General features: G+C 27.7%; 4 protein-coding genes across 4 annotated transcripts; 2 read left to right on the top strand and 2 right to left on the bottom strand.

Annotated features, from left to right (window-relative positions):
• Nucleotides 1-4,702: 4,702 nt before the first annotated feature.
• On the top strand, nucleotides 4,703-5,186 carry LOC135141098 (FK506-binding protein 1-like). Its single transcript, XM_064071952.1, has 2 exons — nucleotides 4,703-4,906; nucleotides 4,977-5,186. Exons 1-2 carry the CDS (start codon nucleotides 4,703-4,705, stop codon nucleotides 5,184-5,186), a joined length of 414 nt encoding a protein of 137 aa, XP_063928022.1.
• On the top strand, nucleotides 5,184-6,683 carry LOC135141104 (uncharacterized). Its single transcript, XM_064071958.1, has 9 exons — nucleotides 5,184-5,327; nucleotides 5,377-5,513; nucleotides 5,565-5,676; nucleotides 5,739-5,822; nucleotides 5,874-6,062; nucleotides 6,116-6,221; nucleotides 6,273-6,351; nucleotides 6,406-6,504; nucleotides 6,561-6,683. Exons 2-9 carry the CDS (start codon nucleotides 5,400-5,402, stop codon nucleotides 6,681-6,683), a joined length of 906 nt encoding a protein of 301 aa, XP_063928028.1. The 5' UTR covers nucleotides 5,184-5,327; nucleotides 5,377-5,399.
• Nucleotides 6,684-6,782: 99 nt separating this feature from the next.
• LOC135141140 (uncharacterized) lies at nucleotides 6,783-8,392 on the bottom strand. The gene is made up of 8 exons (XM_064071998.1): nucleotides 8,312-8,392; nucleotides 8,085-8,247; nucleotides 7,842-8,020; nucleotides 7,699-7,776; nucleotides 7,586-7,634; nucleotides 7,322-7,524; nucleotides 7,057-7,210; nucleotides 6,783-6,998 (listed from the first exon to the last, which is right to left on the bottom strand). The coding sequence occupies exons 1-8, from the start codon at nucleotides 8,358-8,360 to the stop codon at nucleotides 6,857-6,859; spliced, it is 1,017 nt and encodes a 338-aa protein (XP_063928068.1). The 5' UTR covers nucleotides 8,361-8,392; the 3' UTR covers nucleotides 6,783-6,856.
• A 3,451-nt stretch (nucleotides 8,393-11,843) lies between these two features.
• LOC135141099 (signal recognition particle subunit SRP54-like) lies at nucleotides 11,844-21,445 on the bottom strand. Its single transcript, XM_064071953.1, has 15 exons — nucleotides 21,427-21,445; nucleotides 21,073-21,247; nucleotides 20,894-20,988; nucleotides 20,714-20,835; nucleotides 20,462-20,589; nucleotides 18,940-19,000; nucleotides 17,948-18,082; nucleotides 17,518-17,711; nucleotides 16,909-16,996; nucleotides 15,447-15,519; nucleotides 15,230-15,288; nucleotides 14,514-14,609; nucleotides 12,161-12,365; nucleotides 11,990-12,040; nucleotides 11,844-11,935 (listed from the first exon to the last, which is right to left on the bottom strand). The coding sequence occupies exons 2-15, from the start codon at nucleotides 21,210-21,212 to the stop codon at nucleotides 11,844-11,846; spliced, it is 1,539 nt and encodes a 512-aa protein (XP_063928023.1). The 5' UTR covers nucleotides 21,213-21,247; nucleotides 21,427-21,445.
• Nucleotides 21,446-22,792: the final 1,347 nt, after the last annotated feature.

The raw sequence follows: 22,792 nt of genomic DNA on the forward strand, positions 1-22,792 counted from the left end.
ATGATTGTAAATAAAAAAAACTAGTAACAATGCAGGAAGCATACATAATTATTAATAGATTGATCGGTAACTTAAGCTCTCTCACCTCCTTTCAATATTATTTACTGTGTGTACAAAACGTAATCCCGTACTAGTGACAAAATATTTTTAAGAATTTTTAAATTAAACTTACATTCTTTTTATTATTGTGTTATATGATTTATTAATATTAATATATTAACTTATCATTAAGTTTATTACAAATTATTATTTAATTTTAGTATGAGTGCAGAGAGTGAAAAAACTAGAAGTGCAGTTCAGTAATGCCAGTAGTTTTTTTCCTCATTGTGTGACGTAGTACACCTCTATTAGCTCTGACCTTATAATCGCACTTTAGCTACAAATATTTTACTAAGCATGTTAGTCAAGCAGTTTAAAAAAAGGCTTCCTGTCCTGAGTAACGAAGAGCTAATGACCGGGGGGCCAGGCCAGCAGCAATGTTGGTCGGTATCTCTAGGTGACCTCGGGTACACGTAGCCGCCTCTCCTGGTGGTGCCCCTCAATTCTCCTAAACATTCGTAGTACTCCTTACGGTGATGAGAGGCGCCCATTGGCCCCCTAATCAAGATAGCGCTCGACCTATCGAGGCACCCCAAAAATAATTAAAAAAATGTTAATAGGGAGCAACCCCCCCCCCGCGAACAGATAGCTTATTTGTTGTTTCTTGAACAGGCCATGTTTTAGTGTAAAGATCCAGCTAATTACAGTGTGTTCAATATATTTACTTAAAATTATTTTAACTGGGATATGTACGTATAGCAACTCTTGTTACAGCCAGCACCTGTGTGGTGTCATTCTAGGAACATACAGCATGACTTAAATCTTTGCAACTCATCGTCTACGTTCAACCTTCGTGGCGGCTGTATACAAATTACGTAGTAGCGGATATCGAGGAGCCTCTTTCTTTTGTTCCAAGTGCGCAAATCTCTTGCATTTCAATGTTCTTTGTATTCGATCTATACTGGGGGAATTTGTGTCCGTTAGGAATAGTTTTTTTGAACTTAAAATACGATCGAACAAACTGTTGGCTTGATGAAGGGCACGCAGTTATTAGTGTAAAACAATGCTTTATGTCGAGTTCTTCAGCTTATTTTTAAAACAGATTTGCGACGCTATGCGAGTACTCTTTAAGACAAAAAATGGGCGTTCTAATAGTCTTTTGTTGTGCGTAACAAACGTAGCAGCGCACAAGTATTGAAGGAGAAGGGTTATGAACCGTTAAAACATGATATCTGCGGATAAAATGTATGAATAAAAGCTAAAATGATATGAAACGGGTATGAAGTGGTACTAAATTTTAAGGGGAAAATTTTAGTAAAGGTTGGTCGATATCAGTCACAATTAAAAACTAGTTAATGCAGAAATTTAATAAAATACATTATTACGAAATTTTACTATAATATTATTAAAAAAAATATAAAATCTTTTGAAAGTTTCATGCAAGTTAATTAAGCTAAGAAAAATTAAAATTATTATAGAACTGAGTAAAATATAATGATAAAACTAACAAAATAGTAAATCAAAGAACAAAATGGTCCACACCATGTGCGCTAATGATTTGTTGCTGCCATTTAAAATTTTTAGAAAACTCATGGTTAATATAAAATTAATGGAATCTAGTAAACTAATTTACTAACTGTAGAAAGGTCACATAATTGTATATTAACTATATAACCTAATTTTGTTAGGAAAATATTGTGCTATAAGACTTAAAATTAGAAGACTCAGGTGAAACTAAATTCTCGTACTTATTTATTTAGTAGAGAAAAAGCTTTAAGAAATGCTTTATTTTTATTATCCAGTAATGAACTTCAAATTTAGTGCACTTTTTCCTTTTTGGTAACGTTTTCGCTTACATACTTCGTAATTTGTAGCATGTTTACTCTGCTTTGGCCTCCAAATACTGGTTTTAGCTTCTAAAAAATCAATAACTTATTCTTTGCGTTAACAGCACCGATGCAGAGAATTACTTCGTCACAAATTATAAATTTCTTGTTATCGGGGTCTTGGCAGCCATTTGCCTTAATATAATCCCAAATACGTTTAATAATTTCTGTTCGTGAACACTAAAAATCAAGCACGCTGGAATGTGAGCTGCAAGAAGTTTTGATGAAAACTGTTTACTTCTGCCACGGAGATGACGTCTCGGAGTACGTCCGAGACGATAAGCTCAGGACCAGGATTTCTAGGCTTTCTTTCTTTTTTCTCTTTTGCAGTTTTTTTTTCTGTGCCTGTTTCGCTTCTTCTATGTTTATTTCTTCCTTAATCTATTTATTCTAAAGGAGAAATATTTTTTTAAAGGAAACCTTTTATTAGTGAGTAATTCCCCTTCTTTTAATTGATCTTTATCTTTGGCCTGCCTCTTTATATAATATTTAAGTTATTAAGTATTTTGAGTTAGAATACATGCTTATGCAAAAAAAAACTTTTTTTTTGTTATTCTGAGTGACCGAATTTTCAGTAGCCTGATTGTTAAGGCTTTCGACTGTGCTTGCGTATAAATAAAAATATGTAACTAAGTTAGATTATAAATTGTAAGACCTAGAGGACTTTTTGTCATTTAAGTTATACACGAAGTTTTAGTGTCGAAAATAGTTGATTAGTAAAGTAAAGATTTTGTAAGCGAAAAATTGCTTAGAGAAGCAATTGCAGGATGAGCAAGGAAGTTTTTTCAGGAAAATCGTTTTATTTATTTTAAAATAAACTACAGTAGAATTTGTGAAAATTTTAATATTATTAGCCCCAACAAGGAAGGCCGCTACCGTGCCAAACCAAGACCAGTTTAAAAGTGGCGCTCGTCAAATATCTACCGCCTTTTTTTTTTAATGTGTACTCTGACTTAAAGATAAAGATAATAGATTATTTAAACGTTGGAAATAAGTTTAAAACAAGTTTAATACTTTTTTTTTAAACTCCTGTCCCTAATTTAAATATCTGCATAATACAATATGCTATATAATATTTTCACAACGCTCTTAGTATTCTGAAGAAGTATATATCATTTTATTTGCATACACATAGCTGAAGTACTTTAATTTTATCTTTAAAAAATATTTGGTGGTGCTATTTCACTTTACCTTTTTTATTATGTCTTATGAAGTAATGTACCTTAGAACTCGATGTCGTTTTACCTTAGTTTAAGCTAAGATCTTTAATTAAATTTCTGAATACTTTATTTTATTTTGCCGGCAGAACTACACCTCTGCATCCTTCAAACCGACATATTCTGACTCCAGAAATATTTATGTTACCTGTTTAAACTTTCGCGATATTCTGAAAATAGGCTAACTTGTTTTTCCTCTTAAGTTAGTATATGTTAAACGCAATTCAAGCGTCAGAAGTTGAGCATAGTCAGTAAACTGTGTTGCATTATACAGTCTAGGCCTTGTTAATAGCTTTATTCTCGTAATATTATCACTTTTTTTTTAAGGCCACGGTTTGAGGGGTTTTAAGTTTAAGCTATCTTCGTGATCCTTGGCTGGTTAATATTGTAAAACAAAAAAAGAAGCGAGTTTCTCAAGTAACAAATTGTTTATCCAAGTGCAAACGAGAAAGAAGTCTACATTAAAAAAGACTGCCGATGTCGCCCCACGACAGTGTTGGCGCATAGCTTATAAAATTTAAGACAAACGCTAACAGCTTGTTTAAAACTCTTGATTTCAAAGTAGCAATTTCACTCACTTAACTTAGGAAAAATATAAAAAACTCTGGATATTTATAACATTAACTTTTTTATCTAACGACATAGAATGTTATTCCCAGGAGGTGCGATCTTTCTTTTTCTAAAAAAATGGTGCATTTAAGCGCTACATATAAAGAAATTAATGAGAACACTAGCAAATAGGAAGCCCGATATTTCTTTTATAGTCAGTTATCATAAGCAACACAATACGATTATGTAACTTACAAAAATTTATTTACATATATATAATAAAGTCAATAATAAGTACCACTCAGACTTTTTAACCTTTTAGTAAAAAAGAAACTAAACTTATTCGTACGGGCATCAGATTTCGCACGTACATACTCCTAGCGGGCTTACCTTCCTACCCCACTAATTCTCTCAAGCAGAACGAGACCATGAGAGATAACAAAAAGTTTAGTTTATAAAATGATGCCAAAAATATATACGCTTGCATACCAGTAGCCCCTCTATATATAGTAATATTTAAGAGTTATAATATAATTTATTTGCCTCAAAAATTTTTAGTGAACCCATAGAAAAAGCATTTGTCGTTTGAAAAAAAAGATAAAAAGTGGGGTTATATTATTTTTTATATATCTGCCTGTTCATTTATATACAACTTAATAAAGGTCGACTTTTTTTAACTCTATTTCAAATTAAAATATTAAGTTTTAAATCATTAAGAAAAAAAGAGACACGACATAATTTAGTTTTCGCCTGATCTGATCTCAACTTGCTTAGCTTATTATAAACCTTGCGCGCGTGGTATAGAACTATTCGGGAAAATTCCAAATTTTGTTGCTCACTTAAAGTATTTATATTGAAAAAGTGGGGCGGGTAGACTTCTGCCTTATTTTTTTTCTGTGTGAGTTCTTAGTATCTTACTCCTTCTGCAAGCCTTATCCGCTCTCAGAGTCGTTGTTTTTTTTTTCTAATAACTTTTATATTAAATTTTTCTACTCATAGTTTTCTGCTAAAATGATACCCAATGTCGAGGATCCCGTCCCGCTAACTGATGATAGTGGTGTAACGAAAAAGATTTTGAGGCCTGGAGAAATTAGTTCAGGCTGTCCACCAGCAGGCAGTACTGTAATTGTGCACTATGTTGGGACACTCGCCTCGGATGGCTCCGAGTTTGACAGTAGTCGTTCTCGTAATGAGCCTTTTCGCTTCAAGCTTGGCGTAATATTTTTTACTAAACTTAACTTTTTTGTTAAAACTTTGGTGATTTTATAAATTACTATAATAACAGAAAGGTTCCGTGATAAAGGGTTGGGACATAGGTGTTGCTACTATGAAAAAGGGAGAGCTTGCTTTGCTCACTTGTCATCCCGATTACGCGTACGGGAAGGAAGGCTCGGGCAAAATTCCTCCCGACTCAATACTTAACTTTGAAGTTGAACTTCTAAATTGGATTGATGGGGACGACGTTTTAGGCGATGGACGCCTTTTTAAAAAATAGTTAAGGAAGGGAAGGGTTACAAATCTCCGAAAGAGGGTGAAACGGTAGTTCTGGATTTGGAAGTTATTCGAAACAACGAAGTTGTTATAGAAAAAAAGGAATTTGAAGCTGCACTTAAAGAAGATGATAAACTTCCTAATGGTTTATTAATTTTTTATAAATTAAATTTATTTTTAATATTTTTTAATAGGCGTTGTTCAATGCGTTAAAAAGATGAAATTAGGAGAAATTTCCTTAATAACGTGCGCAAAGGAATTGGCCGGGTCTCATTTTGCTGTGGAAGATGAAAGAATTACTTTCCGAGTTAAGCTTCTCTCGTGGACTGAAGTAAGAAATGCTTTTAACTTTTTTTTAATGAAGTATTAATTATTATTAAAGGAAGTTGAAGTAAGCGAGGGGATTCGCAAACTTATTCATGCACCTGGCGAGGGTTACAGCACCCCCGGCTTGACCTCACTTGTTAAGATTACTTATCAACTTCTTCCAGAAGGTGACAATTTTTTAATGAGTTTTATATATATACTTTGAAGTCTCTTTTTTTAATTTTTACAGGCCCACATGAAGAATTGGAGTTCACGCTAATAAGCGGAACTGTGGAGTACGGCGTTACAGAGGCCCTTGAGGGCATGAAAAAAGGTTTTTCAGTAACATGATCTATTAAATAATTTTATTAACTTTTTTTTGCAGGCGAGAAAGCTACTATTATAGTACAACCCCCCCAAAGAGATGCTTCTGATCCCGCGTTGGGGGAGCTGCGCGTGCTCGTGTGTTTGAATGATTTTGAGAAAGAAAAAGATTCATGGGAGCTTTCTCGCGAAGAGAAGTTATCAAGGGCTCAAGAGCTTAAGGCCAAAGCGGGCGATCTTTTCAATACCGGTATTTTACTTAGACTCTACTTATTAAAAAAAATATATTTTTTTATTTTTTAGGGAAAATCCGGCTGGCTGCTCGTTGCTATGAAAAGTGTGTTAGTTTGGCAGATGGCGGGTCTTCCATGGACAACGACGCGCAGGAAGGAGAGATGAAACAATTAAAGTAAAAGATTAATGGTAGCTTGTTTATTATTATTGAGATTCTTTCGCGCAGGTTATTATGCACTTCGAATCTTTCTCTCTGCCAACTGAAACTGAAACTTTATAAGAAGGCTATTGAGAACTGTACAAAAGTACAGATTTGTGTTTTTTTGATTATTTTTTTAGAGTAATCTGATTGTTTTTAGGTTCTTGAAAAGGATAGTAATAACGTAAAAGCACTTTTCCGACGCGCACAGGCGCTTTCCGAACTCTCCGAAGAGTTGGAGGCTAAACAAGATTTGGAGGTTTTTGTGTAAAATAATAAATCCTTCTACGATTCAAAAATTCAATTTATAATTAGAGAGCGAAAGAACTTGAGCCGGATAATAGAGCGGTGGCCATGGAACTTCGTAAAGTCTTAAAGAAAATTAAAATTCAGGATGAGAGAGAAAAAGAGATCTTTTCGAATTTGTTTAGGAGTTAATTAGTGTAAAAAAGTTTATAAATAAAGTTAATTTTTATTATGTAAAAGTGTTAAACGTATTGTGTTCAACTAAAGTAATCGTTTCTTGAATTTGCCTCGACGCCGGTTTTTTGTAATAATCTGCGTTATTTAGCTTTTAAGACGATATGATTTTGCTTGTTGCCTTCCGGGTGTTATTGAAAGCCTTTGTAGATCTCAACGATGGAATTAGGCTCGATTCTGTACAGATTCTGGTCGTCGTGGGTCCCTTGCGCTATGTTAAACGCTACAACAGAGCAGTTTTGCAACTTCCTACTTTTGGAAATGTGGCGGGAACTTTTTTGGCGGGAAAAATAATTTGGGGCAGCGAGGTAGAAAGGGAAACTTCTCTTACCTATGGGGGAGAAAAGTTCGAAAAAAGGAACGGAACCAGAGTGAATGGCCACTTCCAACGACGATAACAGGCTCGTGTCTACTGAAAGCCCATCCGCAGAAGGCCCTCATTCGCGTGAGCCCGTTGCAGAATATGGATTTGTTTCCAATGTTTACTGGCGCAATTTTGCATATTTAGTAAAAAAAATGAATTAAAGGCAAAAGTATTTTGACATAAAGACCACAGGTGGGTTATAAGAATATGCCTAAATATAGAGAGGTTATACGTTCAGTATCAAACATCTTTTCGGGATTATAGTTAGCCGGTAACTCATTTTCGGGTACAAAAAAATGTGGGATAGCGGAATGAGGCGTTAAAGAAGTGGCATCTACGTTTCGGCTTATTTCTTGAAGAAAGGTCAACACTAGGATCTTCTCACTCGTTTTCTTTAGTCGTTCCTGAAATCCAACAACAAGAGTTGCTAATGCCCTAAAAATTATTATAATAATATTTAACTTAAAAAGTTATGCGGTTGTATGCTAGTGGTCACCTTCTTAGATTCGAGCATACAAGTACTGATTCGCTAGCGCCAAATTCTCCTGAGATATACAAAAGACTATTATAACTCCTAAGTTTACGGAGTAAAGCGAAACTACTGCATACCTTTTAAAATTTCTCGGTCTGGGCTGAGTGGTGGCGCTTCTTTAATAAATGCTTGTAAATCTTTAGCCTGCTTAAAACCTAATATTAGTGGGTTAAACTCTTTCAAAAAAGGATATAAGCGATATAACAAATTAAGGAATTACCTAGCGGGCTTAAAGGTGAATCTATGAAAATAGAATCTTCTGTGGCAAACAAACAGATTTCTTTAAAGAAAGCTCTACAAAAGCGGTAGATTGCTGTCAGATGAAAACCTCGGTTGAACACCTCATTCCATTCACTTTCTCCATGTCGAATAAAAATTAGTCGCTTATTTTGTACTTCCCTAAATGCGTAAAGAATTCTTCATTGCAAAAAAAACATAGAAAAGAATATAAGAGGCTTTAAACCGTTTATTTATCAGGTCTGGATCGGGTTGTGTCGGCCAAACGGCGTCCCTACTTATAAACATTACCGCGAAACTTTCTAAGTACAACTGAACTTTGAGTATAACGCAAGCGGCTCTGCGATTTACAAAGGATAGAAGCCAAGTCAAACTAAAACAGCCTAAACCTTTAATTGTAAATAAAAATGCTTAAGTAAAGATAAAAGTTTAGTGAAGTGTAGAGTTTAAGACCTATTAAGAGCGAATTACTTAAAAGGTAGGAAATAAGGGAGCCAAGCATTCTACGGTATATTAAAAAGCGTACATAAAGTGGCTTACTGTCGTACTCTTAAAATGTTAAGTGGTTTGCCTAAACTATTTCAAAATTTGTTTCAGTAAGTGAATGTCCTAACACCGGGGGGTACAATCAGTATTTAATTGCCGACTAGCGGTTAGTGAAAATGGATTGTCGTCAGCGGGGCGTATATGTGTTCTTCCCCCCTTCCTTGTGCCAGTTTGATATCAGCTTTAAAGTAGTATGGAGTTAGATAAAAACTTTCAAGACAATTTAATATCTCCTAAAGGCCCGGAGGAAGATATTGACGTTGAGGAAGATTTTTCTATTTTTATTAAAAATACTTTATCTCGGTTGACTACTAGGTCGTAGTAAGTCTTTTTTAAACAAGTTGATCTAGTTAAACTTAATTAGATTTCAAACTATGAGCGATCAAATTATACAAAGAATTGAGGAAATGGGTAAAAAAATTATAAGGGATTATTTCTTTTCCTACCCCAAATTTACTAACTTGAATATAAATAATTTAGGAAACCGAGTCGACGCTTTAGAGGCCAATATAACCCAACTTATGTCCCAAGTTGAACAGGAAGAGAAATAATCTATAATATTTGACAGAAACTGTAAATTTTAGAAAAAAAGTGAAATTTTTTATCAATCTATAATGAAAATAAAAATAGTTTTTTAAGAAAAATTTTACGGTTTCTACTTAGTTTTATTTAAAATTTAGAAGTGCTATAGCTTTCATAAATGTTTGATTAATATAATTTACATTATTATATGTGTTTTTACTTCATTCACTACATTTGTAAAAAAGCGTTATAATAATTCATATAAAGTTAAAAAAAAAAGTTCAAGATAGAGCTTTATAAAGCTTTTATAAATAGTTAAGTGTTATATATTAAAAATGGGAAAAAAACTATCTTCCAACTTTTCTTTTACTACTCTTTCAAAATCTTAAGATATTAAGAGTATCAATGTTAGGAAGCTTTAGTCCTAGATCAAGTATAGTTTTTTAGATTTAAAAAAAGGGCTACTACTGTTGGGTTTTATGTTGTTCTCTCAATAACAATAATTGTTTTAATTTAAAAAATTACTTGATCTAGAGTAACTGTTACAGGTCCTGAGCGCGTACACCTATGTTAGTTTCAAATTAGCTCTCTTCCTTCTTTTGAGGTTAAGTCATTTTTATTTTAGAAATAGCGTATTTTACTTTAATTTATAGATAAAAAATAGTTCTAGTTTAGTAAATGTTATTAAAGGTTAAAACGTAATGTTTCTGTTTTTATTAATTTATAGAATAGTAGGTATGTCCTTATTAAGTGTGTTATTAGTAACTGCGAAACAGTTAACTCTCGGTGGGGCGACCATTCCATTTTTAACCTTTTACGCAGTAAAATAAATTATTTAAAAAGTTAACTTCGGTAAGCGATCCAACTATTCACCTGTAAACGTATTTGAAAATTTACAAATAAATTAGCATTTATACACTGCATATCAAAGTTAAATACGTTATTGAAACGAAGTGCACCCTATAGAGAGTAAGTAAAAGATAATAACTGCGAGACAGGATTGCACAAAGAGGCAGATTTTTAAAATTTTTAATAGGAGTTCTTCAACACGAAAAATAATTAATTCTATTGCGAAGTTCGTTTGATATTCGATAACCTCAACGCTGCCAAACTCCATTTACTGACTTGTTAAAGCTTAATAAACTGTCTACGTATTCTATGCGAATAAGTAATTTTTCTTATAAAAAGAAAAATATTATATATTTTTTCTATTCTGTAAAGTTTAAAAGTTTTTAATTTTATAGCCTGCCTGAGTCAAGAGTTTATAAATAAGGCTCATAAAGAATTGATATAACTTTTAATGGTAAACAATATTCTTTGGAGAGAAGTCAAACTCTAATTGTTGAAAGTAGCACACGCATAGTGAGGCAACGAAGCAAAAAGTAGTTCACTAAAAATTATTATAACACGTTTTTAAATTATTAATGTTAGTTGCTCTAAGGAATTCTCACAAAATCCCTTCCATATTGAAGTCAAATGCTTGTACTTCGCTTCGTCTGAATAAACTCTAATTTCTTGTTATTATTACAGACCTGAGTTCGTATAATCCAAAACCTTAGTTATAAACTTTTAAAGTTTCGTCTTAGATTTTTTATTGCACGCTACCTGGCACTCTCAGTGTTCGCAGCTTAACCTTTAAGTAAAGTTCGGTAAAATTACAAAAATATTTTTTGGAAGTAAACTGAGAGTTCGGGTAGGCAGTTTCTTAAAGCTGCGTAATATTTATATGGCACGTAGCTTAAACAATTAATACGGAAAGTAATACAAATTTATTCTAAGGAGTATGCAGTAATAGAAATTAAAGTGTAAATAAAGGGCGTCGCAGAAAAAAATTGTTTTTAAGATAACTCAAATATTTACTAAAAGTATACAACGAGGCCGCTGAAATTTTAATTGTAGCAACCAACCGTTGTGGTTGAGCGAGTGAACTTTCGCTATAGTAGCTCTAGAAGCCTATAATTTAAATAAAATTAGTTTTTTAATTTAAAATCTACTAAGACTAATCATTTGTATTGTAAAGAAAACAAACCAGTCTTGTATCATGCTTTACCCTAATGCTTTTTATAACTTCAATGTAAAGGTTTACAGATTTTACTAAACACGCTACTCACGAAAACTAAACTGCCTCTGTGAAAGTTTCTATCCAGTATTTATAGTAGCAAATTGTTACACCGAATTTAACAAACCAGTGCGGATTTATTGTTTATTTAAAGGTAGTCGTAATATTACCAGAATTACACGTAAAATATATATAAAGTTTAGAGAATATATTATAATTTTAATATATTTATAATTTTTCAACTTAAAATATTAAAGAATATAACTTTTATTAAAGATTTTCAAGTTTTACTACACTTAATAAAATTTAGTGTTATTACTAACTAAAAATTTAAACTAAATTATCGTAACGACAACCTGTAAAATAGCGAATGTTCTATTTAATTTTAAAGTGTTTCTTTAGTGTTTATCGAAATAGAATTAGCAAGACATATAATTAAAAAAAAGTCGTGGAAGTTTTACAAATACAAAGTAAGAAGGATACTTTAATAAGTTATAAAAAATTTTCTAAAAGATCTAAAACCAGAAGCATCTCACCATTATTAACTTTAACTTTTTTTCTCTCAAATAACTATTATTGTAATTATTTAGAACGCGTAGTAATAATATTTCAACCTAAATCTTTTCCATAGCAAAACTAGAGCAAGAAAAAAATATTATAAATCACTTTTATTTATTGTCTATATTTCATTAAATGTTAAATAGTTATAATCTTTTTTTTTAAATAGAAAATTACTTTTAAGTAAATTTTATTTTATAATAAAGATGTATAAAAATAAAACAAGTTTCCACTGCATTATAAACGTCACAAAAAATAAAACATAAAACTTCGATTTATTATTTTTATTTAAAATTTTAATCAATTATGATCTTCCGCGGCTTCGTAGAACCTTGCGACCACCTCTTTTAGATTGTTCGAGTTTTTTAAAGGCGATTCTTCTTCGTTAGCCTCTAAAAAAAACAAGTAAAGCTAAAATAAAAAATTAAAATTATACTATATTTCACCAAAATTGAGCATTAAATTATTCAGCCAACCTTGAAAGTTGTTCTGCCCACCTAAAAAAAATAAGTAATTTCTTTGTAAAATTCACAAATTCGCGTTTAACAAAATGATTTTTAATAAAAAAAATAATGATAACCTTAAATTTATAAAAAGAAAAATTAAAAAAAAAAAACCCAATTGCTGGATGACGCCCGGATGCACCATGCCAGCTAACTGAGATGTAAATTTCTGCTTATCTTTAGGAGAAGCACGTGAATAGCTGCTATTTAGATCCACTGAGGAAAAAAGTTTTCCAATTTTCTTGTACTGCAAAAGTAATTCTTTTACAAAAAGTTCGTTGCAGCCGGAGCCGCGGGAAACCCTTCGAATGCGGGAAGTCTTATTGAGAAAATAATCTTAAAAAATTAATTATTATGCAAAAAATATATTAAAAAAAGTTTTAAATTTGATGATGTAGATTAAATAATGATTAAGATTTTTATCAAAATATAATTATCAATCAAACGGCATAAATATCTTTAGTTATAATAAATAATACAATAAATTAAATAAAAAATTATAAAAGATAATTAATAAAATACAAACAAATAGTTAATAGTATTTTATAAAACTAAATATTATAATCATTTAACGAAATATTAAATCAATAACTAAAAAAAAAATATTAAAATGATCAAAAATGAATAAAAAAAATATAAACTAGGATAATTATAAATACTATAAATTTAAAGCTTTTATAAAATTTGATGAAAATTAAAAATAATAAATCAAATAAAAAACAAAACTTTTTTTTATTATAAAACAAAACAAAATAAATTAATCTAAAAAAAAAAAATTAAAATTTACTAATAGTTAGAAAAAAGACAAATTAACAACTAGTAATAATAAAAATTTCAATTCTAATAATTTTAAATAAACTTTAATAAAATTTTGTTAAGTTTCAAACAATCTGAAAGTCACGTAGTGTATGCCAATTGTAAATTTTGTTACCCTCAACACAAACTATTAAAAAGTTCCGAACTTGAAAAATCTTGCAGCAATTCAACTATTAAATTTATATATATATAAACAAAACTATATTAAAATTTACAGCGATTTTAAACAGATACGTTATTTTTCCAATTTTTTTACATTTTATAATATTTTTATATTCTGAATAAATTTTAACCTAAAGGCACAAAAAAATAAATAAAGCAATAGACAAAAAATATAACTTTTTTTTCCTACAAAATTTATTTTTTTAAGAAAAATAAAATTAAAAAAAATAATCGGAAAAGATTTAGTGACTCGAAATTAGTATCGATCGAGCGTTAAGAAAAAGAAACCAAACGGACACGTGCTCAAAAGAGGGGATGCTCATGTGCAATATTTTAAATTTAAATTTCAAAATAAAATTTAATTTTAAAATTTTAATTAACTTAAAAACTCTTCAAAATCAAAAACTTTTGTTTTCCTTTAAACTTTGCATTAGTATAAAAAAATTTACTTAAAAATATTATTAATTAAAAAAATAATTTTTCCCAATTTGCTTGAAAAAAACCCTAAATAAATTCTTGCATATTTGTATAAAAAAATAATTTACTTAAGAATAATTATAATTATTAAAAGTAAATTAATTGCTATCAACGATAAATAATAAAATTCAGAAAAAATTACGAAGTAAACTCTTTACAAAAATAAAAAAATTTAATTTATAAATATTTATAAGCATATAATAATTTCGTGTTACTTTAGTAAAAAAATAATGTAAACTATAACAATAAGTAAATAAATTAGAAATGGTAACAGTTCTTGGTGATATTTACTATTACGTTTGAATTATTTTTAAATAATAAAATCTAATTTTTTTTAATAAAAATTTTAATATATATTTTCCAGATTGTTATTTTAAATTAGTGCAAAAATATTTGAACTGAATATTAATATTCTTCTAAATTTATATTTTATTTTTTTATTTTATATGATTTTCCAGATGGTTAATTTTAAATTAACTTAAATATAATTATAAATTTAAATTTTCTTCTAAATTTATTTTTTATTAATAATTTTTTTTATTATAAATTTTTAAAATTTAAATTTATATAAACACCAAAAATATCATAATACCTTATTAATATTTAATTTTTGGACTATTACATAACTTTAATAGTATTTTTCAGACTCGACTTATATAATTATTAAAAAGTAATATAAAGTTATTTTTTTTTAGATTATCTTTTACCATTTATCATATATATTTAAGTTTCTTAACTTCAATGAAATAATAACTAAAATTAGTTTAATTTTAGTATTAAACTTTTCTAAATCTTACGACGTAAAAATCTTTATTTTTATTAAATGGTATAGATTTTACTTTAAGTTAAAAAATTATTATTACAATTATTTGTTTTTTAATTAATTTTAATATTCATAATTTATAATTTATTGTTTTTTAATTTTTAATTTATAAATCCAAAGAAGAATTAAAATTAAAATTTAATTTATAAAATTAGAATATTTAATTTTTTTTGAGAGTATTTTTTTTACGTGTAAATTTTTATCGAAAAAAAAGTTTCCGTCGCTGTCGAGCTCCTTGTCGGTCATGCTGTCCATAATTGTCATATAACGTTTAAACGGAAAGCTCTAATTAATAAAATTAGCAAACTTTTTATAAGCTTGTTAAAGAAGTAAATTTAATTAATAAAATTGATAAACTTTTTTTTTAAAAAAAAACTTTACATTAAAAATAGATAAATAATTCAAAATAAATTATTTGTATAAATTATTAATAGAAAGTCGTATAAATTAGAAAGTGTACGTAATTTTAAAGAGACATCAAAAATACGTAAAAACTACTAGATTTCTAAAATTAACGTAAATATGAAAAAATTAAAAAAGAATTTATATAATTTTAACGTTTCTAAGAATATAATTAATAATATTTACTATGAAAACAATTTTTTAAAAAAGAATCTAATTTTATTATAAATAAAAGTTATTATAACTTTAAAAGTAATTATTAAGCAAAATGCTACAGAATGATACTTATACAGAAGTACAAAAGTAATTAAAATATGCAAAACCCAAGATAATTTTTTTAATGGATCAAGATAATCTCAAAGAATGTAAATTTATTTTTTTATTAAAAATAAAAAAATTAATATAAATATTTTATAAAGCGGTAAAGCCAACTAATGCGAAAAAAAATGAAGAAATTTTAAATCTTAAAATCTGCAAGGAATTATAAACTTTTACAAACGAACTTCGGCAGAATTATCAGGCATATACTCCTGAAATCCCGGAAGTAAGCTGATTATTTTATCTAAAAAAGTTAATTTATATCATAAATATATAATATTATGCATAAAAAGATAAGAAAGTAAAAATAAAAACAAAAAATTAAGTGTAAATGCAAATAAGAACAAAATACTAATAAAAATACAATTTATAAAGAAGAAAATAACAGGTTAAAGAAATTACCCAAAGGACCAAGTTTAGTAAGATTTTGAAGTTGTTCGTAAAAATCGCGTAAATCGAAACGTTTGTTTTTAAGCTAAAATAATAATATAAATGTAATCCGCTGGAGCCATATGGAATTACTAAAAATAAGAAATGGACTACAATTATTGTTGAACAAAAGCATTTTTGTAGTTAGTTATGTCTTAACTTTATTAGTAAAGATTTTCGTGGCTTATATAAATAATAATACTTTTTCTTTCTCTCCATCTCATTATTATTGATATAAGTAATACAAAATTAATAAAAGTAGAATTTGGGAAAACTTTGTAGCTATTAGTTATGTACTAACATCACTGTTGAAGTATTTACCGCTTATACACAAGTTAACGTATTTCCTTTCTTTCCATCTCAAATTATTTTTAATAATTAATACAACAATATAAAAAAAGTGAAAAGGACTACAATTATAGTAGGAGAAAGGCATCTTTGTGACTATTAGTTATGTGGTAACATAAAGTTTTTCACGGTTTATATAGACAATAATACAGATCCTTTCTTCCCCATTATAAATTGTTAGTAATTCCAAAATAATAATAAAAAAAAGAATTTGATATTTGTTAAAGAAAGACACCTTTGTAGTTATTAGTATGACTGATGTTACTAGTAAACAAGTTCTTCCCACTTATATAATTTATATAATATTTTAATATTTCCTTTCTTTCCTTTTAATTAGAAGTAATACTAAACTGAAAAAATTTGGAATGGACAATAAATGTTGAAGAAGAGCATATCTGCAGCTATTAGTTATGTGCAGACACTACTATTAAAGTTTACTTTTTTTTTTTAATAATTTTTTAAAAACAAGATTTATAATTATTATTTTATAGTAAAACTTTAACAAATTTTTATTTTCACTTCTACTTGTAAAAGGTTTATGGTTATACTATTTTATAGTAAAGGTTTTGTTAACTATTATACTATTATTGTCGTTAATTATTATTTTTCTAAAAAGTTTATATTTAATCATATATCGTTAATTAATCCTTTAAAAATTTAATTTTTTTAAATAAAGCACGAAGCCCAGTGAGCGGGAGGTATAGCAATGTTTTCAGCAGAACATTGCCAATCGCATGGAATTATAAGAAATTACTTTTACACATCTTTAATCACTAGTTCTTCACTTATTATATTTTTAAAAATTAAAAACAAAATTTTAATAAAATTAAGAATCCTAACCTTCTCAATTACGCCAAATGAAAAATTAAAATAGTACCCAAAATGAGATGGGAATTAATACAGATTCATTTTACAAGTAACCAATAAATTTGCACCATTTCGAAAATAATTCAAACTTTGAAGATATAAAAGGCAACGTCAGAGCCAAATTTGTAGATGATCAATTTTAAGAGGAAATTACGAAAAATAATAATAACCAATAAAAACAAACACGTGACTTTAATTTATAAACTTTATTATAATTTACCTTCGCAATAAGCTCGGGATTATCTTTGATCTTCGCTCCCTTCACAATTTCAAAAAGCTTACCCAAATCGCCTTCCCCAAGAAGTTTGCTGTAAGTAATCAGAAAATTTTAAATCTAATCAGTTTTATTAAAGAAATATAAAAATTTCTCCATAAAGGTTTTTTAACAAAATAAATAAGGCACGATATAAAATTACAGGCTATAAAAAAATTTTATTTAATTAAAAAATTTCCTTAAAAAAACCGCCATAGGGGAACTACTGAAAACTATTATTAAATTAAATTCAGCTCCAGCCAATATAAGCAACGCAACTGTTTTCAAGCTTATTTTTATTGGTAAAAGCACGGATCGGCATATCCGGAATATTGTTGCTCCTGTAATTCTTTACTAATATATAAAGTTTTCCAGAAATCATTTTAAATTTAAAAAATATTTTTTATTATAAACTTCTTTAATTGCTCAGCATAAAATTTGTAGAAATTATAGTCTGTAACAAAAGAAAACTTTTATTAGGCAATAAGAAACTCTTTAATATATAAGCAATAATAATAACTTTAACAAAAAAATTTAAACTTTCATAACAATAATAATAATAATCAAGGAGAGAACCGAATAAAAGAGCGGGGCACAAAGTCTTCCAAATCAGTCACGCGTTCTCCAGTGCCGATAAACAGGATTGGCGACTCGGTGGCGGCCACGGCAGACAAGGCGCCGCCGCCTTTAGCGTGGCCGTCTAGCTTCGTTATAATCACGCCCGCCACTGGGACTTGCTCTTTAAAAGCCCTGGCTTGCGACTCAGCAGCCTGATTGGATATAATATTAATGTATTTTTTTAGACCAATTAAAAAGCTTATAATTAGCAAATCACGTAGATATAAAATTTTAATATTATTATTTTTATTATTACGCAGAATTATATTAACTTTAACTCTAGTGTTTACTTGTATACATAAAAAAAGCTTGTTTAATATTAAATCAAAGTAAACATTAAAAAAAGGGCTTCTCACGTGTAGAAAAATAAGTACACTAAATACATTACTTGGCCAATGCTGGCATCCATAACAAAAATAATATTATCGGGAGTTACGGATTGGCTTATCTGCAACATTTCTTCAAATAATGAATCTTCCTGCTTGTGTCTTCCGCTCGTATCAATGATAACGACTTCAAATTTCTATGAAGTATATTAATTTTTTACTAGCTTTTTACAATCACTAATTTTTAACATCCAACATTATTTGTTATAAATAAAAATATTAGTTGCTTTACTATAAAATGTATTTAAATTTTTCTTTTGGCTTTAACACCCAAACGTTATACTTACGATAGCTAATAAAATATTTTTATAAACTTTAAATTCTTTTATTGGTTGATCTAATGGTTATTTTTTATGCCATAAATATTTTTATAATTATTTATTCGTTAAAATTTTATATATATTTATCGATATACCAAAAAAAATTTCATTAAAAGATATATTTAGTTTTTAATTGGCTACTTTATATTTAGTTTTTGAATGGCTAATTTAATAATTTTAATAGTTACTACTTTAATTAAGTATTCGTTAGTTTTTTATAATTTTATTAATATCTCAAAAAATATATACTCGAGTATTTAATTTTCATTGGCTACTTTATATTAATTTTACCTTTGATCGGTTAATTTTTTTTTTTATAATTTTTACAGCATTAATACTTTAACAATTAAATTTTCGTTAACGTTTTTAATATTTTATACCTAAAAATTCACTCGGAAAATATATTTATTTATTATTGGCTACTCAACATTTTTTTACCTTTTGATTGGTTAATTTATATTATTATTTATCACCAAAAATACTTCAACAGTTATTCGTAATAGTTTTTTATTTTAAATTTTTAATCTTTTAATTGGCTAATTTATTGTTTCTTTAGAACATTATCAGTTATTTCGTATGATCCGCCAACTTTTAAACTATAATAGTTTGTTGGGTAAACCCAATCATTTATTTTTTATACAAAATAATAATGCTAAATTTAATAATATAAAAACTTCTTGTTTAAACTTTTGAACTCCTTTTTGAGCAATAATAACAGGATCAGTTTCGGTGTAGCTGAAAGAAGGAAATTTATTATGATAGTAAATAAAAAAAAACAAAAAGTAAAGGGAGCATGTTAATTACAAATGGAAATAATAAAATTTTTGAGAAAAAGTAAACATAACTATAACGATGTATAAAAATTCATATAATAAATATACAAGTAAAATATTGTAAACTTTCCGGTGCAAAATAATCGTTAATGGGGCCAAGTACTAACTAATGGGGGACTTATATGTAACAAAACGATAAGTAGCCCATACCTAAGAAAAAGATTGATTGGAGTAATATAGAATTTTACAAGTTTTATTGGTCAATATTTGAAGCCAAATCGAATATATAGAAGCAATTGATTTTCAGTAAATTTAAAACAAAGAACAAAAAATATTCCAAATTATAGTAGAAAAATCGTTTTAGCGCGTATAGAAAATTTAATTAAAAAAGATCTCCAGCAAAATGAATTATATATTAAATTTACTGAAGTACTATCTTCTACATTTAAATGAGATCTCATAAAAAGTAAAAATTATAATCAAATTAAAACAAAAATTTAAAAATAAATTATAAACAATACTTTTGAGTAATAGTAAAAAAGTAGTTCCTGTGCAATAGAAAAACCGATTTTAATAAAGATCAGAAAGAAATTTAATTAAAAAACTTACAGTATACTATTTTCTACAAATACATAAAAACTTGTTAATTAGTAAAGATTATAATTAAATTAAAACAAACATTTTAAACATAATTTATAAAACTAAAAAACTTTTGAGTAACAAAAGAAAAGTCGTTCTAACAAAAAAAAATTTGACAAAAAAGATCTTCAGCAAAATGAATTTTTAATTTAAAAATTAATTAAATAAAAGTAGTGCTTTCGTCAACCACATAAGTCTTTTTCTATAATAGTAAGTAAAATTTATATATAGAATCTAACAAAAAAATAAGAATCACGACTTGCAAATTATTATTTTTTTGCGATAAATTATTTATAATACTAACAAAATAGTAATATTGGCACGCGTAAAGGAGATCGAAATTTTAAATATAAAGTCAAGCGCAAACGATTTAATATAATTTGAAAAAAAAAAATAAATATATATAAAAATATGTATAAATATTAAAAAAAACTTTATTTATAATAAAAATAATAATTGAAATAATTATAAAGAAAAATATTTATAACTGAACTGAAACAATACAGGTGAGCCTCGATAGATTCAGTAAATAAGAATAATGAATTACTTTAAAGCCAATTAAATATTTTCACGTTTAAATTAAATTATTTAAATATAGAATTAATTTAAAAGAAAATAAAAACATTAAAACAAGTAAATATAAAAAGCAAAAATAAATTGAAAAGTTATAAATAATAAAGCTAAATATAAAATAAAATAATAAACTTTGAATTTAAAAAAATATATATATACGAAATTTTAAAATTGTGAATGAAATAAAGCAGATTAATTAATTAATTAATACCTTCCGAAAAAAGGGATGTTTGCTTTAGTAGCATTTTGCTTTAGTTGATCAAAAGCACCTGCTCTGTAAGTATCAGTGCACACAAGAGCCGTTTTCAGACGCTTCGACTTCATATAATAGTAGGCAAGCTTAACCAAAATTTAAAAAACTTAAAATTAAAATTTACTAAATAAAAATATAAATAGTTGAAAAAATTTTTGTTATATACTTTTTAATTTTTTTACAAAATAAAATATTAATTAAACTATTAACTTTAGTGCAAGTCGTCGTTTTTCCAGCACCTTGCAAGCCCACTAACATAATAACATTAGTTTTTCCTCGTTGAATTTGGTAAGGAGTCCCTCCATCCACTAATTTACACAGTTCATCCAAAACTATAAAATAAATTATAAAAAGCATTTAAAATTTTAATAAACTTTATATAAAACTAACCAGCGCCTTTTAATAAGTTACGCCGATTGACACCAGGTGGGATATGCTGCATATTTACAACGTTTTTGACGTTAGCCCGAAGTTTAGAAACAAGCCTAGAGGTAAAATATAGTTCAGTTACAGGTAGGTAAATATATTTTTATTAAAACTTTAATATAGTTACTAATATATTAATATACTTCACATTGACGTCCGATTCAATCAAAGCGTTGCAGATTTCTTTAAGACAATCGTCAAGCGCTGATTCATCAACCACAAGTGTTTTATTCATTCGTTGAAGAGCTCCTGCAAGGCGGCGACCAAGATCAACCAACACCATTTTTCTTAGGTTTTCTTTCTACACTGTGTGTTTTCCTACAAAACAAGAATTAATAAAAACTATATATTATTAACTAAACAAATTTTCTTCTCAATAGTTAATTAAACAAAATATTATATTATTAATTTTCTAAAGTAAAAAAAGTATTAATTAGAGCTTTAAAAACAATAGCAATTTACTTAGAGTTCGAGAAAATTTTTACAAATAAGCTTACCTATAAAAAAGTGCAGCAAACCGGCAATTAGTAAAAATACCGGGTTAGAGGGGCAAACGGGGTTATAACATTTTTAAAGCGTGCGTTGTATATACTAAATAAATATTATTTGTGCAAATTAGTAATTACGAGCTAAAAACTATACGAGCCAGTGTTTACTCAAAATTAACTCCACTGAAACAGTGCAGTGAGCTGAATATTTATAAGTACGGGAAGATGTAGGGTTAAAAAAAAACATAAAAATATAAAGTTGTTAATGGACAGAATAAAATAATATAAATAAAAAATAATAATTCCAAAACATAGCCAACAAAGTTTGTAAGCTTAACAACTTAGAACTAATAATAGTTACTTTTATTATATTTATAAAAATATTCTTAAATCTACTTTGCAATTATTAGTTTGTCTTATAACCTGAAAAGTCTCACGGCTCATACTATAGTTGGGCTCTCTTAAATAAACTTAATTTCAAAATATTATTGTATAAATTCAACTTTTAAGAAATTCTAATAATAATGCTTTTAGTTATAAATGGATAAGCTAACCGCAACTCTTAAAGTAGTCGAGCTCATTGCAACTTTATTAATCTCTTTTAATTAATGTTAATATAATTACGATGGGTAATGTATGAATACAACTGGTGAACGTATATAAGTGTAAGAAACATTTTTATCTATATACCATAACAGAAAATTATTATTATAAAAAAAGTTCGTCTTTAATTCTGTTTTAAATGTAATAAGGGTTTTAAATAGGAAAAAAAAAGTTGCTCTAAAAGTTTTTTTTTCAATAAATATAAAAAAATTAATAAACTTTCGGTTTTGGACTGTTTCTGTCTTTGTAACTTTACCTTATACTAAAAGCTTTTTTTTTTGTAAAGATGTTCTGCAGTTTTATAATTAAGGTGATTAAGTAAAGAGTGGTACCCTTCTAATAACATTACTTTTGGATATATAAAAAAGCTTTTTCAACTAAATATTGTGGGCTTTCTTGCAAAAGAAGTTTGTTCTTATTACCTTTGATATCCAGGATGTAAAAGGAATCAGGAGCACCATCAGATAAAAACGTATCGTTTATATCACGTAAGCTTTTAGCACAATTTTTAAGTTTACAAGAGCAACACAATAAAATGAGTAAAGATTTTTCTAAAGTTTTTTTTCGTCCGGATATTTACTACTTCTCTTAGAAGCTAATGGTATCCACAAAAAAATTAGCAAGAGTTAAATATCAAAAATTAATTGAAAATGAAGTAATTCGTAATGTAAATAAAGGTACGGCCCTAATAATATTATATATCTTAGATTCCATTAACGAATTCCAGAAATTGAGGAATATAGAGGTGAGGTGTATTATGTCTTCCTCCCTG

Source organism: Zophobas morio, unplaced genomic scaffold (assembly GCF_036711695.1).
Source record: "Zophobas morio isolate AGI-343-1 ecotype UQ-CSIRO unplaced genomic scaffold, CSIRO_AGI_Zmor_V1 ptg000042l, whole genome shotgun sequence".
Lineage (NCBI taxonomy): Eukaryota > Metazoa > Arthropoda > Insecta > Coleoptera > Tenebrionidae > Zophobas > Zophobas morio.

Excerpts from the sequence above, each read along its gene's own strand:
- LOC135141099 (XM_064071953.1), bottom strand. The coding sequence starts at position 21,212 with ATGGTGTTGGTTGATCTTGGTCGCCGCCTTGCAGGAGCTCTTCAACGA. Across the intron at positions 12,041-12,160 it reads GGGCGTCATCCAGCAATTGG|GTGGGCAGAACAACTTTCAA; the intron begins GTTTTTTTTTTT and ends TATTTTTTTTAG. Across the intron at positions 11,936-11,989 it reads TAATTTAATGCTCAATTTTG|AGGCTAACGAAGAAGAATCG; the intron begins GTGAAATATAGT and ends TGTTTTTTTTAG.
- LOC135141098 (XM_064071952.1), top strand. The coding sequence starts at position 4,703 with ATGATACCCAATGTCGAGGATCCCGTCCCGCTAACTGATGATAGTGGT. Across the intron at positions 4,907-4,976 it reads CTTTTCGCTTCAAGCTTGGC|AAAGGTTCCGTGATAAAGGG; the intron begins GTAATATTTTTT and ends CTATAATAACAG.
- LOC135141140 (XM_064071998.1), bottom strand. The coding sequence starts at position 8,360 with ATGCTTGGCTCCCTTATTTCCTACCTTTTAAGTAATTCGCTCTTAATA. Across the intron at positions 7,777-7,841 it reads TTCACCTTTAAGCCCGCTAG|GTTTTAAGCAGGCTAAAGAT; the intron begins GTAATTCCTTAA and ends CACTAATATTAG. Across the intron at positions 7,211-7,321 it reads AAAGATGTTTGATACTGAAC|TAAACATTGGAAACAAATCC; the intron begins GTATAACCTCTC and ends AAATTGCGCCAG.
- LOC135141104 (XM_064071958.1), top strand. The coding sequence starts at position 5,400 with ATGAAATTAGGAGAAATTTCCTTAATAACGTGCGCAAAGGAATTGGCC. Across the intron at positions 6,222-6,272 it reads GGAGAGATGAAACAATTAAA|GTTATTATGCACTTCGAATC; the intron begins GTAAAAGATTAA and ends TCTTTCGCGCAG. Across the intron at positions 6,352-6,405 it reads CTATTGAGAACTGTACAAAA|GTTCTTGAAAAGGATAGTAA; the intron begins GTACAGATTTGT and ends GATTGTTTTTAG.